The sequence below is a fragment of the Myotis yumanensis genome, unplaced genomic scaffold, assembly GCF_028538775.1.
Source record: "Myotis yumanensis isolate MYYU_CA2020_CCGP unplaced genomic scaffold, mMyoYum1.0.hap1 SCAF_2, whole genome shotgun sequence".
NCBI lineage: Eukaryota > Metazoa > Chordata > Mammalia > Chiroptera > Vespertilionidae > Myotis > Myotis yumanensis.
In genome coordinates, this window is record NW_027223753.1 from 206,084,189 (window position 1) to 206,101,690 (window position 17,502).

The 17,502-nt window shown below is 39.3% G+C and overlaps 1 protein-coding gene across 2 annotated transcripts in view; it reads right to left on the reverse strand.

The window, feature by feature from the left end:
* Window positions 1-17,502, reverse strand: part of ADAMTS5 (ADAM metallopeptidase with thrombospondin type 1 motif 5) — a 56,689-nt gene that overhangs the window by 15,946 nt on the left and 23,241 nt on the right. For both annotated transcript variants that reach the window (XM_070407010.1, XM_070407011.1), the window contains 4 exons: window positions 13,291-13,458; window positions 4,270-4,553; window positions 1,895-2,078; window positions 1,335-1,510 (listed from right to left, as the gene is read on the reverse strand). In XM_070407010.1, coding sequence (XP_070263111.1) covers window positions 1,335-1,510; window positions 1,895-2,078; window positions 4,270-4,553; window positions 13,291-13,458 — 812 coding nt within the window. The remainder of the gene's footprint in view (window positions 1-1,334; window positions 1,511-1,894; window positions 2,079-4,269; window positions 4,554-13,290; window positions 13,459-17,502) is intronic.

Below are 17,502 nucleotides of genomic sequence, written 5' to 3' on the forward strand. Positions count from 1 at the left end.
CCCGATGGGCCCCCATAGGGGCGGTCCGGCCGGGCCCCACCCATGCAGAATTCGTGCACCAGGTCTCTAGTATATTCATAAAGCTAGTTATAAAATAGGATGTGCATGGACTACTTGTGATTTGTGCATGTGAGTGTAGATAAATAACATGTCATATATATATATATAGAGAGAGAGAGAGAGAGAAAGAGAGAGAGAGAGATATTTTGTATTTGTGAATATACAAAAGTCCTCATACATGTGTGTGTATGTGAATGTATATATACTGAAGTAGGGTATACTTCAGCAGGTTAACTGCTGTCTAGTTGGCTATATTTCCAGGTGATGTTTTTGTTTTTATTTCCCTGTACTATTTTTAAAAATGAAAATGTATTTTTTTGAAATAAAAAATATAGTTTTAAATTACATTAGTTAGACATGAACGTATTTTTCAATAATGTGTCAGAAATATCTGAAGGTCAGGTACAGAGGTGGATTTAAATGTAGCACCTGCTGTGAAGGGATGAAGAAGTACAGATTTGTAGTTTCAAAATAATCATGGGGATGTAATATATGGCATAAGGAATATAGTCAATAACTATGTATAGTGCCAGCTGGGTACTGGAAATATCAGGGGAAACACTTTGTAAAGTATGTGATTGTCTAACCACTATGATGTATACCTGCAACTAATACAAAATAATGTTAATGTAACTGTTACTGAAAAAAATTAAAAAATAATGAATGTAGCATGTTTGCAAATTAGATAAACAGTATTAGATAAATTGCTGCATAATATTGATTGTGAGAAGTAAAGTTGCAGTAATTTAGAAAATGTTCTTCAGTGAAAAATAAGGGATAATTCCACACTCATATATTATGTGTACAAGTAGAGGGACATTGATTCATACTAAGAGTGCAAGGCATTTAAAAGTCTAGTTCAGAGACAATAATCTTAAGAACTATCTTCATGAATCACTACCAAAATTCTTAAGTAAATGATAAAGGGATAGAAAAGCTTTCTTGCTATATAGTCCCCTTTACAAACGTGCCTTGGAAATACCAGCTGTTTTCAAGGCTATTTTGAACTTAAGGTAGCATCTGACCTGACTTGATGAGTTACCCTTTTCAAAAACAGCTTTTAAAACATGTACTGGTTCTGCTTATAAAAATTTTGTATTCATTGTATAAAGTTTGAAGATAGAAGTTATAGAGATGAAAATAAAGTCCTTCTAAATCTAGACACCCCCCCCCCCCCCCAAAAAAAAATGACTGTTTACAGTTGGTATCTGTAAGCTTCCTTCTACCAAATGATTCCCACCAACGATGCCTATTGTGTCTGGACAGTTACTTACCTTTGGAGAAAACACCACATAGTAGCCGGTGCCCTTGGCCCTGCAGGTCAGCTTGCACACGTCCCCCGGCAGGACGCCGGCGTACTTGGGAACCCATTCCACAAATGTTTTGACTCCTTTCGCATCAGACTGATATCCATTTTTGGCCTCACACTGCTCATGACGAAAAGATTTACCTAAAAAACAAACATGTCACGTTATTACTCTACTGTTCCGAAACTTACATTCATTTTTGTGCATTTAGATAATTTTAAGAAGAGGCTGTTTTCTTTCAGAGCCTCTTTACATACCAGTGTCAAATGACTTTTATTTATACATGGAGTTGAAAATAGCAAATATTTTCTTTCAACTTCCTGGATACTCAAATGTTTATAATAATAATTTAAAAAATCACTCATGTAGTTGTTACTGATGTGCACACTGGTAGAACGATGAAGTACAAGGTGAATAGGCTATTTCACCAGTATAGCTAGAATAGGCTATTCTAGCCCTGTCCATTACTGCTAGAATAGAATTTGCAGGTGACACATGGTGGTTGCTGACACCTGGGAGCGGCGTACCATTCGTGGGGCAGGGCGTAACACTGCAGGATCGGTAGATGGCCCTCTTTCCTGTGCAGTAGCGGCCACTGTTTCTGGGCGCTGGGTTATTGCAGTGGCGATAGGCAAATTGTACTCCTCCCCCACATGAGCGGGAACACTGGCCCCAGGACCCCCAGGACCCCCAGTTGCCATGGCTTGATGTCTGAAATAGAAAACAGAAGACATGTTAACTCAGAAGGGAAGAAAACATTCAAATGTATATTTCGACATCACTTGCATATATGACAATGGACATTTCATTTAGAGTTAAATTGTCAGTGAATGTTCTGGAATGACAACGTGTTTCTGATTCTAAGCAATTCACCTTCTCTGCTTCCCCTCTCTCTGGCACTACAGGTTCTGAGTGCATCACCCTAAGCACTTAGCTCACTGCAAGAATGTCCGCCTGGTTTCTCTGACCATTTTAACTGACGCATCCCAACACTGCACATTTCTGTCAATCACCCCTGAACCCTGCTTGACTTTGTATCCACTCTGATCTCGCACCTTTAACAAAAGGTATGATGCTAAAGATTTTGCATGGCACCAGGTGTGGGTTCCTCAACGCTTGTGCATCTGTTCTCCCTCTTTTGCACGAAAGTTCTGCAGTGCCTCTGGCATCACACATCCTGTCTGTGACAGACCCTCTGCCACATGCATCCATGTACTTGACCTGGGGGTGGCTGAATTCCTAACTAGATTAGGGTCTCTGGGTTCAGAGAGGAAATGTGGCGGATATTGAGGTGCACCCACACCACATGCACACACACCACGGGAAACGAAGAGCCCTGTCATGACACCCCAGGCCTATTACCCTGGAAACATTGCAGCAAGGAAGCTGCGACTCTTAAAGGAAGAATATTACGAACTCCTTTGTGGAGGGGACTTGTGAAGAACATCCGCGGGCTGCCTGTGTCAGGGGATCTGAGAAGGTGTTAGTCTTTGAAGATACAGGCCACATGCATATGGCAACATTCTTCTGGGGCAGCCATCTGCAACTGGCATGCTATACGAAGTTTTAAAACATGCAACACCTGCCTATTTAGTCAGGGGTGGCCTCTTTTCCCTTAGATTGTCAAATAAAACATGGCAACAGCCAACACAATAACAGCCGTCTGGTATGAGATGTGGATACAGGGAACAGGCTGACAGTTGTCAGAGGGGAGGGTGTTGGGAGGGACTGGATGGAAGAAGGTGAAGAGATTAACCAAAGAACATATATGCATAGTCCATGGACACAGACAACAGTGTGGTGAAGGCCAGATGGGGGAGGCAGGGGCTGAGTGGAGGCGGACAAAGTGCGGGGAATGAGGGACGTCTGTGATAGTGTCAACTATGAAAAATAAAAATAATAAAATAAATTTTAAGAGCAGAAAAAAATTATACCTTTTCTTTTGGTCAGATAGAGAAAAAATACCAGTATGTTGTGCCACAGAAGTTTAGTAATTAGTGTGTATGTGCCAGGAGATGAAAAAGGTTGAAAATCGCTGTTCTAGGGACTTAGAACATTTTGCGGGTGAGTGTCAACAGAAACCTTGGGCCTTAAAAATGAAGGTGGCAGCCTGGCTGGCGTGGCTGAGTGAGTGTCGACCTATGAATCAGGAGGTCATGGTTTGATTCCCAGTCAGGGCACATGCTCAGGTTGCAGGCTCAATCCCCAGTCTGGGGCATGCAGGAGGCAGCTGATCAATGATTCTCTCTCATCATTGATGTTTCTATCTCTCTCTCCCTCTCCCTTCTTCTCTGAAATCAATAAAAAAATATAAAAAAATAAATAAAAGGGGAAGGCAACAAGAGAGTTTCCTCTTTAAAAAAATGAAGGTGGCAGTTGCTGACATAAAGGTGGACTATTGTGGGGGAGGGGGGCGCAGGGAGGAGTGTGTCCCTGGAGCAGGTGTGGGCTGCTTTAGCTGCAAAAGTTAGCTGAACTTGCTAAGCAGGAAAAGCAGGACGATTTTGGCTCTTCCCGAGTATGTGTGAGGACCATGTGTTAGGTCTACTGCTATTTCCTTAATGAATTCAAAAAATGCCGTCTCATAACATGGCTAAGAGAAGCCTGAAAGTAAACTTCCCCACAGTGGGCCCTACTGGGTCTCAGGCAGGTAGAATCTGGGCTGCACCCTTATTTGTCATCGGACATAACCTGGGCAGAGCACCTGTGGCCTGCTTTTCCTCCAGTTTTTCCATGGCTGGACCTGGCTGCTGTGGTTAAAGGAAGAAGCAGGAAATAGCTCTCTCAAGAAAACACAGTTTAACTAGGAAATGAAGCCTCCTGCTGACAGCCCCACACATGTCAGGGGAACGTGCTCCAGGTCTCGGGTCTCCAGGCATCGCATGGCAGGAAAACCACTTACCGAATAATATTTTTTCTTGGTTTTGTCCACACACTTGCCCTGCAGGCAGATCCTCCCTTTCCCACATGGGGTCCCTTCCACGGCGGGCAGCTTCTTGGTCAGACACACCATCTGGCCCTGGCGCACCACGGCGCACCAAAGGCGGGCGCAGACGTCCATGCCCGGGCACACTGAGTACTCGGGCCCGAAGGTCAGGTTGCACTGTTGGGTGGCATCGTAGGTCTGTCCTGGGAGCTCTTCGGGGCCCAGGATCTGCTTGCGAGGCAGGTCTAGCAAACAGTTACCTGAAAGAATAACCAAGATTGACCACTGCTCCGTGTGTAGGTTTTAAACCACTAAAGTCACAGATCTAAAGATGAAGTGCTCCAGCCCTAGCAGGTTTGGCTCAATGGATAGAACGTTGGCCTGTGGACTGAGGGGTCCTAGGTTCGATTCCAGTCAAGGGCACAAGCCCTGGTTGCGGGCTCATTCCCCATTGGGGGGTGGTGTGCAGGAGGCAGCCGATTCTCTCTCATCATTGATGTTTCTATCTCTCTTTCCCTGTCCCTTCCTCTCTGAAATCAATAAAAATAGATTTAAAAGGTGAAGTGCTGCAGCTGATGTTGAAACATGATGCGCCCACAGATCTGCAGTGTGATGCCGTTGGGAAGGGACTCCGTGGGTGTGAGGCTGGGTGCCTCCATGTAATGTATTGACTCTGGGGTATCTATAATGATAGCAGTGGCATGATTGAATAAACACAGTTTGTAATAATTAGTTGTGAAAATAGCCATTGTGCTAAGAGACTAAAAGAAATGGATTGCCCGGCTGGCTGGCATGGCTCAGTGGTTGAGCGCCAACCTATGAACCAGGAGGTTGGATTGTGGGCTCGATCCCCAGTTGTGGGGAGTGCAGGAGGCAGCCAATCAATGATTCTCTCTCATCATTGATGTTTCTATCTCCCTCTCTCTCTCTCTCTCTCCCTTCCTCTCTGAAATCAATAAAAATATATACATATTTTAAAAAAGAAACTGGGATAGATCTAGAGGAAATAAAATAATGGACATAACAGCAATAACAACATATAAACATTTACAACAATAAGAAATAGTGTGCCCTTGGCACTCTATTTATACCCCATTGTCCACTTTCAACTTCTCTCTTCCTCATGTGCCTTCCCTTGTCCCCTTCTCATTAACTCCATAAATAATAAACAAGTGGATCCCTCCTTCATTCTTGCACTCACTGAAAACAATGATAATGAGTATGATGCCAAACGTATTTGGTGAGCGCCTACAATGTCCTAGTAAACATACTAGATATTGGGAAAACAGAAAAATAACCCAGATCCAGCCTTCAAGGCCTCCCAATAAAGTGAAAGAAATAGACTGAATAACGTATTTCTCCCAGACTGATAAGACTTGGAATAAAGAGCTTTCAAGAGTCACAGAATAAAGGAGGAGGGGGAAAAATCGAGAAATAATCTTCGATGATTTGGGCCGAGACCCAACTTTTACTCTTCTCCTCCCTTTTCCCCCCGTTGTGTCAGTTTTTAATGTAATTCGTATTTGTTGTTTGGCCTGTGTCTGCCCCCCAACAAGTTGGTGCCCTTATTACAGAGTAATATGGGGAGTATATAGTGAGCTGGGGGGTCAATAGAAGCCAGCGCTCCACGTGAATGATGCAATCTCAGAAGCTGGAACCTACCTGCAACACGCTTCCCTAGGAATCCCTGCTCAGGGAGTAATATCATTAATGATCTCCCATGATTTGGGTGCATGCACAGTGCCCACCATTTTCTGTATTTTTTTATTTACTTGATTTTAGAATTTACTTGCTGATGATTAAGAGCACTAAAAATAACAAAGATTTCTTACACATTTACACTATTCTCAGCTACTTAAATGTATTAGTTTATTTAATCCTCATGAGACTCTGCCAAGCAGACTCTATTGTCTCATCATTGACCAACTTACTTCTGCTTTGCACGTGGATAGATTTTTCTGATTTTATTTCTGAAGGGCGAGCACAGGTAGGGATCCTTTAAATGGTGGGTATTGTGCCTCCTGGTAGAAACACCAGGTCTAAAGTCTAACTCTGGCAAAACACTGAGGGCTGAGTGTTCTTGGCCAACTTAGTTAACCTCTCCCTAATTTATTTTTCAAGTTCTGTGAAATGTTTCTCTTTTCACTGTGACACCGTAAAGGTAAAATTAACTAAAAGAGATAAAAGAGGCCACTAGAAAAAATACAAAACAATGGTAGTTGCTATTATGTCCAGCATATATAACAACCATTTAGATATATTCGAGTTATTCTTTTTGTTCAACAAAATAGAGATATTTAAATCCTACTTTCCACCGAGAAATTAAATACTCAGCACATTTTAAATATACTGCAAGTGTTTTTACAACTACTACACTCACATTTCTTCAAAGTGAATACCTTAGAATGTGTCAATCTGTGATGGAGGCATTATATGAAAATGAATAAAGAGCAAAGTTCCTATTTAACTTCTGGGCCAGAATGTTTGAAGAGGTAAAACTTCTTAAGGCAAGCCAGAAAAAGCATTAAAAAAGAAGTACCCAGCCAAAGAGAACTTGGGGAGAAAAACATCGAGTTAAAAGAAAAACATCAACATCAAGTCAATAGGAAAGAATGATAGTAAAACCCCACGAAGCTTTGTTTAGGAGACAGAGGAAGATTGGGACCTTTGGAACCCCCTGGAAAGCCTATCTTCACTGCTACATAGAAAGAGCATTGTGTAAACCAGGAAAAGCTCAACAGATTGCTGATGTTAGGAGAATGTCCATGGATCTCTGAGACAGCAAGAATGCTTTCCAATTCTTCAAAAGTACTGCTTAAAAAAAACATTTTAATTTTACTAAAAAGCACAGACCATAAGACTGGGTAACTAAATATTAGCTGGGAAGTCTTTACATGTGTGGTGCATGTGGCAATGGTCTACCTGGTATGGCTCCAGCCAAAATAACTCCCCACCTCTCTGTGGACATGCAGTCACCGACATCCTTTCTACCTCACTGGCAGATGATGAGTGAAAAGAAATGTATAATGCAAACAGTTTGAAATCAGCTTACACAAAGGCAAGTTCAAGAGGTAACATCTCTTTATAATGCTTAATACCAAAGGATGGATTTTGAAACTGAATAACACATTTGTTTTGCTATGAAAAAGTTGGTATCTCTGCTGCATGGTTTTCAGGTAGAGGTCACCGGGGCATGACCTCTACTTGCTTAAAGTGACTTATTTCAGAATTGCCATTAATCTATTACTCTGATGTTCTCAAAATTAGGATTTGATGCTGCATTCCTTTCTTTTCACTCTGAAATGTACAGTCTGTCGATTTCATCTATTTGTTGAATTACATCCTTTAGCTATAAAATAGGTACAGGCATCTCTACCAAATGGTAGACTGTGCCACAGAACAATACAAAATAAAAGGCCTTATTCTGGATCTCACAGTACAAATATTTAAAATCTCAGTAATAGTGGATTGGCTATAGATTTTCCATCTTAAAAATTGTTTACGTTTTGGGGGAGGGATGAAAGAGGAACTGATCAAACTTTTAGTATCATTCATGTTAACCTCTAAAAGTATTCAGTCTACAGTTGACTTTTCTTGCTCAATTTTACTTTTATTCTCAGCCACTTTTTTACATTTACTTAATGCGTTTTTTAATTTACCTTTGTCTGAAATCCTATCTGGGCTTAGCTGCCCACATTGGTCTGTTTGTTGTGTTCCACAAACTGCCAAGTTGCTTTTTCCTTTCTCCCCCCTTTTTCTCCCTCCCTCTTATCTTCCTTTCTTTTGTTTTAACATTTGGTGCATATAAATGATGGTTTCTAAAAGGTATATGAATGCCGAATCATTACATTGTACACTTGAAACTAACATGATATTGTATAGCAACTATATTTAAATTTAAAAAAGAGCCTAGCCTGACTGGCGTAGCTCAGTGGTTTAATGCTGACCCATGAACCAATAAGTCACTGGTTCCACTCCCGGTCAGGGGTCAGGGCACATGCCCAGGTTTCTCTCAATCTCCAGTAGGAGGCATGCGGGAGGCAGCCCACTGATGATGTTTCTGTTTCATCACTTTTTGTATCTCTCTTTCCCTGCCTCTCTAAAATCAATAAAAACATTAAAAAAAAAAGAACTTAGAAACAAACAAAGAACAGGATATAAGTACAGAGGCACTAGATATTAAAAACATAATGAGGATTTTATAAACAACTTTATGCCAATACATTTGGATCGAGATGAAAAGAAATTGAGCGTTAAGATCATATAACTAGCTTTATCGTCTATATTTACAAGGGATTTCTGCAATTCATTTTCTAATGCCATTTTATCTCCAAAAGTCTGTGGTTCAGTAAGTGACTGTAAATGAGATCTTCAAATATGCTCCAGGTTACTGTTTCAAAGCTGTCTATTGGTTTTCCTGGGCAGCCTGTGTCATGGGTGTAGTACTTGAGCTGTGGCTACTAGTACTTAGGTGGCGGCCTTTCTCATCACCTGGCACTGAGACTTAGGGATACAGTGGGGGTTGAGCTATTGTTTCTGGCTTCAAGGTTACAGAGCATTTAAGAAAGGAAATTCAATAACCTGCTTTCACTGCACAATTTCTCTGCCAGCGCTTCCCTTTATTTTTGAGGATCAAACTCCTAGCCAGCTTGCCTGGAGCTAACTTGTATAAACAGGGCAGAATGTCTACAAGTATCTCAGCCAGGTTGGTGGGGGCTGGGGATCCCCATGAGATACGGCTTCTCCTTTTCTGAATCACAAATCTGCAGGCACAGTTATTTTCAAGTGTGCATACTGACTTTCAACCATAACCGAATTGCTACATAGTTCTTGTTGGAACTAAATCAGGAAACACTCAGTATTAATGAATTTTAATTTGGCAATGGTTCAGTGCTATAAATGTCTGGCTACTTATGGCTAATAATTTTAAAAATAAAGCAAATGATTTGAATGTAATCACACTCTAAGACCTCATTTCTCCAGCATTGCTGGAGGGAGACAGGTGAGCTATTTTTTTAGCCATAAATAGATTTTTCCAGATAATAAATTCCTTAGGCACCATCTAAAAATTGTATAAATTTTGTGAGAATATCTATTTAAAACAGCAGTTGCTTTGCTGCCTTTATATTGGTGTCAAAATTTAATCCTCTTAAAATAAAGGAGTATCAATTTTTGTATCCTGCTGAAATACAGAGGTTACTTTCACGGATCTTGCTGGTAGGATAGGGTTTTTTACTTTTGGCAAAATGGTGCCAGACCTCTAAGCTTTAAATGTTTTAGGACCACATCTTTCAGCTTTTCTGGTTTCTCCCTTATTGTCAAACTAGAGGCTCAGTGCACGAAATTTGTGCAGGGGGTGGGGTGGTTCCTTCAGCCCGACCTGCACTCTCTCCAATCCGGGACCCCTCGGACATCACAATCTGGGACCACTGGCTCCTAATTGCTCACCTGCCTGCCTGCCTGATCACCCCTAACTGCTCCCTGGGGGGTGGGGCCAGCTGGGGCAAGGGGCCGTGGTCATTCTGGTCTCTGGTCATTCTGGTCATTCCACCGTTTCGGTCACTGAGTTTTTATTATATAGGATGACATCATTTATTGCTTCCAGTTTACCTGTCTGAAGTGCACCCCACCCCCACCATGATTATATTATTGCTTAAAATTTTTGGTGGCCAAGTAAATTAGAACAAAAAATAGTAGCTTGGCCAGCATGGCTCAGTGGTTGAGTGTTGACCTATGAATGAGGTGGTCATGGTTTGATTCCTGGTCCAGGCACATGCCTGGGTTGTGGCTTGATCCCTGGTGGGTAGTGTGCAGGAGGCAGGTGATCAATGATTCCCTCTCATCATTGATGTTTCTATCTCTGTCCTTCTCCCTTCCTCTTAAAATCAATAAAAACCATATATTTTTTTTAAAAAGAAAAAGAGAAAAAATAATTATTTCTACTAAATATGAATAAGTGGGCTCTGATGGGAAGCCTGAGTAGCTCTCTATAAGTAAAGTGAAAGGATTTTATGATATGATTTCATTATATCAGTTCAGCCTTCTGACAAAGATGTGTTTGTTTATTTGTTTGTTTTGCCATTGTCTTGGACTTCAACTTTCTTCTTGGTTCTCTCCTAAGCTCTGAAGTGGAAGTGTCAGAATCTCAGTCATCTGGAAATTGCATTTACTAGTTCCGACTGCCACACTTCCACTTAAGTCAGTTTTCCGGGTTGCAATTTAAAAGTTATTATATTATTTGAATTCACATTTACAGAGAGCACTGCTCTGCATGCTATTTTGAAATGCACATAGTTGAAAGCTTTGCCATTGTATCATAGGACCTTTTTTTTCTCTCTCCTTATTCTGAAATTACCTGATTCATTATAGGCTACTGAAAAAGGCTTTGTTGTTAAAATGCAAGATTGCCTAACCAATATATTTTAAAGTGAGAGTCTAAGCTTCATGAAATGAATAAATCAACTAAGAGAATTTGCTATCAAAATTCAATTTAGGGAAATGAATTTAGTTATTTAACATATAAATGAGAAATTCAGATAAGACTTTATCATTGCAAGTGAAGTAGGTCTGTTTCCACTAAAAATATGTTCTTGGTTGTTATATCCCATGAGATCCTTTGGAATAGACATAGAGATATATAAAACATGTAAATTAGTTGCAAAAATTTAACAAATCTGCGCATGGACTCTTTTAAATACAGAAGTAATATTAAAATATGAAGATAATACTAAAAGCATATTTACTGCACAGAGAGTAAGATCATGGATTCCACAAATGTGAAATAAATGAATCATTCCAAAATTATGGTAATAAGAAATAAAATTCTGCACAGCATTGTAATTAACTGACCTAATACTTGCACAGGGAAAAAAATTTGGTCCCATTTTAGCCATAAGTATTTGCTGCCTTAGCAACTAAATCCACCCATTTAGTGATTCAAAGTTTAACTCAACATTTTGGAATGTGTAACGTGTGATGCTGAAATAAAATATTAATGTGATTTCATTTTCAGAAAGCCTGAGAAAAAAAATCCCAGCAAAAGCAATAGTAAGAGTAGAGAATACATGCCCAGCTGGCGTGGCTCAGGGGTTGAGTGTCGAGCTATGAACCGAGAGGTCACACAGTTCGATTCCCAGTCAGGGCACATGCCTGGGTTGCAGGCTCTAACCCCAGTGTGGGGTGTGCAGGAGGCAGCCAATCAATGATTCTCTTTCATCATTGATATTTCTATCTCTCTCTTCCTCTCCCTTCCTCTCTGAAATCAATAAAAAAATAAATAAATATACATATATATATATATATATATTTTTTTTTTTTTTTTAAAAGGCATTTGAAAGAAAGAAAGAAAGAAAGGGAGAGAAAGAAAGAGAAAGAAAGAAAGAAAGAAAGAAAGAAAGAAAGAAAGAAAGAAAGAGTGGAGAATATGATTCCACCCAAGAGGGACTTTACTAGACATTCACTTGATCCATGTAGACAGGCAAATAATTAAATAAGTATTAATTTTGGGAGTTTATCAATATTTAATCAACATTGTAAACTGAGCTAAACAGAAAATTACCACTTATTATTAATCTAAAGGAAAAACCTAGTTCATTGATTCTCAGTATTATCTCAAATCTTTGAGATATTGAGATGTCCTTTCAATGAACAAAGAACATGTATTTTGTATTGAGGAAAATTTTAAACCAAGTTGGGCATGGACTATATTCAGAAATAGGAAATTTTAAAATTCCCAAGTGGATAAAGCATTTCCACTAACAGAGCAAGAAAAATGAGTTAATGAACAGATTTTGCCTATAAGCCACCAAAGGACATGGAACAGAATTTATTTTTGTCTGAAAAAAAAATTAAATTTTTAATTGTTTTGACATTATGGAGTCAAAGTTGAAGATGGTGAGCTCACTAAGAAATTACAAAAATATTAAACCCTAACTTTGTGGAACTAGGAAAAAGCAGTTATTACAGATTCTCTTTATCCAACTTTGAAGCAATCATTATAAGTTAAATTTATGAACAATCATTATGCTCAACAATTTCTGTCATATTCAATTCAACCATGAGTTTTACAAAGAGACAAATTTTAAGAGAAAAAAAAGCCACAAGAAATGAGAATATGTCCTTTTCTGTAATATGAGAAACTTGAACTAAGTGGTCTCTGAAGTTCTCTTTCAACTCTAATGAGCCTATTCTCCAGGGTTTCTAGTATTTTAAAATAATAAGGAATGCTAGAAAATTTGCCACTTCTTGTTTCAAAGATTACTTATGGGTCAGAACTTATTTCTAAAAACTGTTACTTCCTTAGTGTTTTCATAAAATTCACTAATCCTAGGTTTACAGAATTTAATAAAGCATGCTGTGCTCTTGAACTGTATCTGAATGAGGAAGCCAAAGATTTTCGTTTGAAGTTCTTGAAGTATTTTCCCACCATTCAGATGGATTTTCTATTTCTGTTCTTCAGTTTTTACTCCACTTTTCAGGAGAATCTGCCATCAGGATGAAATCAAATTCATCCAGTGAATGCAAACCTAAAGTGCTTCCTTTCCTGGCTTTCTGTTGCCATAAAGAGAATCTGACAGAATTGTCACCTACACCTGAACCACACCCCTATAATAGGCATGTAACAAGTAATCCTGCGAGTTGTATTAATAGCAGGGATATAAGATGTCTGCCAGCATTCTCACAGGAAGCCAGTGGTGAACGAAGGAATAAAAGCCAGGCTTTCAGGCCACGAGCTAGGCCTTCTGTGTGGTCTCCCACATTGCTTCTCTTTTGAACTTTTCAATTCAAAAGCAAAAATATCATGACTATAATGCCACCAAGGATGTTGGCATGATAGACCAACAGTCAGTCAGTTCTCTTGCTTCCTTTTTCCTTCACACTATCTAAACATCCATTGTTTTAGAGGGTAAGGTGAATGTCATGAGGATATCATGAAGGAAAACTTATAATAATCCTAAATTTTGTTTCTGAGCCTCTGTTGTCCTTGACAATACCTACCGTGGCCATCGTCCAGGAATTCTGTGATGGTGGCTGAGGCACATTTGGACCAGGGCTTGGATGCATCGATGCTGGTTAGGATGGAAGACATTAAGCGCTTATCTTCTGTGGAGCCAAAGTTCTCTTCACAGAATTTGGAATCGTCATGGGAGAGGCCAAGGAGATGTCCTACAGGAGAGATTACAGGAAGTTCGGATCAGAGTGATTTTTCGATTCTACTTTTCTGTGTCAATTACACTAGCACTTGATTTCCCCCTGCCCCCAACAATTGTACATGAGTTCATTGTAACTGCCTTTCTCACACAGAGACCAGACCCCGGGGAAATTAAAGCTGCATATAGTTAGAAGCAGTCACTTTGGGTAAACATTTAGGGGAAATAAGAAAATGTCACTAAGGAGTAGATGTTCCCATAATGCATCTGGATCACACATGCTCAATGATATGTAGAAATGAGGCCTTATTTAGAATCAAGAATTTGCAAGACAACTGTGGCATTATGTCATAGCCCTCACTACATATTATTGTGATTATTTGTCTAATTTTCCATCTTCTCTGGTCAATCAAAATCCCCATGAGATCAGAGAACATTTCCCTCCATTGACTGTTGAATCCTCTGTATTTAACTCAATGTTCTGCAAGTTGTAAACACTTAGTAGATGGCTTCTATTTCCTTAGCCAAGTAGCTATATGAGATGAGTGGGGGTGGAGTGGGAAAGAAAGAGAAGTGAAATGAGTAACTTTCTGCTTGCATGCAAATGTAAGCTTGTCTCACCCTTTCATTTCTTTTTGTTATTTAGTGAGTTATGAATGTTTACTAATCTCACACATAAATGGCACAGTTTCATTTACATTTAAGAAAAGCCCAAAATACCAAGATGAGCATCATGGAGTGTTAGAGCTGGAAGAGAAAAGAAAAATATTGGGAAGGTAAGTGATTGTCTAAAACCACTCAGCAAGGTGATGTTTGTACTTATCCCTCTCAGCCATGTTCCCCTGGCTCCGAATCACTGCCATCTCCATTCTACAAGATAGATATTATATCACAGAGTTCATAGCCACGGTCTTGTAATCCAACTGAATTATTTTATCACATAAGATTAATTTTTACATAGTCTACAGATAAAGAGCCATTGTCCAATAAATCTAAAATGTTCTGCAAAAATAAATTCGGGGCAGCAGTGTAGAAACTCTGAAAAGTAGGAAATCGATACTCCTGGTAGCATTTTTGCAAAAGTTTATAGAATCATACGCAAACCACCACACAGGAATGCAGGACATCCTATAGAAAAATGATGACTGCATTTTCTGTGGGTTTCTGAATGCCAAAGGCAAGAACTTGGATCATTCCACCAAAAGAGTCCAGTGTGTACCAGTGAAACCCAACAGAGATGAAGTCTTTCACGCATTCCAACTACTTTTGGCCAACTTGTTAAATCACCAACACCTCATAACAAAGTTGTCCACTGAGCAGCTGGCTGCTGTTGTGGCTGAAATGAAGTAGCTAGGACTTGGTGACCTTCCGAGGCTCAACATTTTCATGCTATTTAAGTAGTTGTTTACTTCAATAGCATTTACTAGGCTAGCAAGTTTTCTTAGAGGAAACTTCCCACCAGCAGTCACGTTTTATTTGGTAACATGAAAGCGCATCACAGTCTGCAGAGTGCACTCCAAATCACATGCAACAGGAGATTGGAGGGGTTCTTCCAGTTTTGGGGGGGTATGTTGAGTTTTCCAGGGAACCCACAGCTCAGCTCACAGAAAAACAGAATCTGTCATTCATGCCCTATTGAACGTGGCTTAAAGTTACTTAGTACATCAAACACGGGTTGAGAATACACTCTGTGCTGTTGAATTTTTTCAAGGCACAATGTTTATCAGCTAACACTGGGATTTGTAGGGAAATTTCACACTTGAGTTTTTCCCCCTGGCATAAATGAGAGAGGAAATGGCTTCAAGTGACCTCTGCAACATAATATTTATTTTATATTAAAAAAGCATGTACTTTTTGCATTCTATTTCATAAAATAGTTATATTTATTTAAAGGATTAAGAGACTTTTTCCTCCTCCAAATCTACATAAGTAAATAGCACTTGCCATATGCATTTTTATTAAGGGATTGTCACTTCATATGGAGGGTAGGTATTAGGTTTCAGATTTAAAATGCAGGCCATGTGGCAAATACCAAATTAACTTTGAGGGACCTGGGAGAGTACCTCAATTTTTTCTCTTTCATATAGTGGTGAGGCATATCATTTTAAAGATTTCAGTGGTAAATTCAAGAAGATTGAAATCATAAAAAGCTTCTTCGCAGACCACGATGGCATAATGTTAGAAATACACTACAATAAAAACAACCCAAAATACTCAAACACTTGGAAGCTGAATAGCATGTTATTAAATATTGATTGGGTTACCGATGACATCAAAGAAGAAATTAAAAACATCCTGGACACTAATGACAATGAAAACACAACAATCCAAAACCTCTGGGACACAATGAAAGCAGTCCTGAGAGGAAAGTTTATAGCTCTACAGGCCTATCTCAAAAAACAAGAAAAAATGGTAGTCAATCATCTAACTCTACAACTCAAAGAATTAGAAAGAGAGCAACAAGAAAACCCCAGAGTGAGCAGAAGGAAAGAGATAATAAAGATTAGAGCAGAAATCAATGAAATAGAGACCAAAAAAACAATACAGAAAATCAATGAAACCAAGAGCTGCTTCTTTGAAAGGATAAACAAGATTGACAAACCCCTAGCCAGGCTCACCAAGAAGCAAAGAGAGAGGTCCCAAATAAACCAAATCAGAAATGATAGAGGCGAAATAACAACAGACCCCACAGAAATACAAATGATTGTTAAACAATACTACGGGCAACTCTACTCCAACAAACTAGACAACCTGGAGGAAATGGACAAATTCCTAGAAAAATACAACATTCCAAAACTCAATCAGGAAGAATCTAAAAACCTCAATAGGCCAATAACTATGGAAGAAATTGAAGCAGTCATCAGAAAGCTTCCAGCAAACAAAAGCCCAGGGCCAGACGGCTTCACAGGGGAGTTCTACCAAACATTCAAGGAAGAACTAAAACCTACCCTCCTCAGACTACTACAAAAAATTCAAGAGGAAGGAACGCTTCCAAGCTCATTCTATGAAGCCAGCATCACCCTAATACCAAAACCAGGTAAAGACATCACAATGAAAGAGAATTACAGGCCAATATCCCTCATGAACATAGATGCCAAAATCCTCAACAAAATCTTAGCAAATCGGATCCAGCAGTACATCAGAAGGATCATACACCATGACCAAGTAGGATTTATCCCAGAGATGCAAGGATGGTACAACATCCGTAAATCAATAAATGTGATACATCACATAAACAAATTGAAAGAAAAAAACCACATGGTCATATCAATTGATGCAGAAAAAGCATTCAACAAAATCCAACACCCATTTTTGATAAAAACTCTCAGAAAGGTGGGAATAGAAGGATCATACCTCAACATAATAAAAGCCATATATGACAGGCCCACAGCCAACATCATACTCAATGGACAAAAACTAACACCATTTCCCCTAAGAACAGGAACAAGACAGGGATGCCCACTCTCACCACTCCTGTTCAACATAGTACTGGAAGTATTAGCCATTGCAATTAGGCAAGAAGAAGGAATAAAAGGCATCCAAATTGGAAAAGAGGAAGTAAAACTGTCCTTATTTGCAGACGACATGATATTATACATACAAAACCCTAGAGACTCCATCAAAAAGCTACTAGACTTAATACATGAATTTGGCAATGTAGCAGGATACAAAATTAACCCCAAGAAATCTGAGGCATTTCTATACACCAATAGTGAACTTTCAGAAAGGGAGATCAGAAAAACAATCCCATTTACCATCGCACCAAAAAAATTAAGATACCTAGGAATAAACTTAACTAAAGAGGTTAAAGACCTCTACTCAGAAAACTACAGGACGTTGAAAAAAGAGATAGAGGAAGACATAAACAGATGGAAGAACATACCATGTTCTTGGATTGGTAGAATCAACATCATTAAAATGTCCATACTACCCAAAGCAATCTATACATTCAACGCACTTCCCATTAAAATACCAATGGCCTTCTTCAAAGATCTAGAACGAACTCTCCAAAAATTCATCTGGAATAAAAAAAGACCCCGAATAGCTGCAACGATCCTGA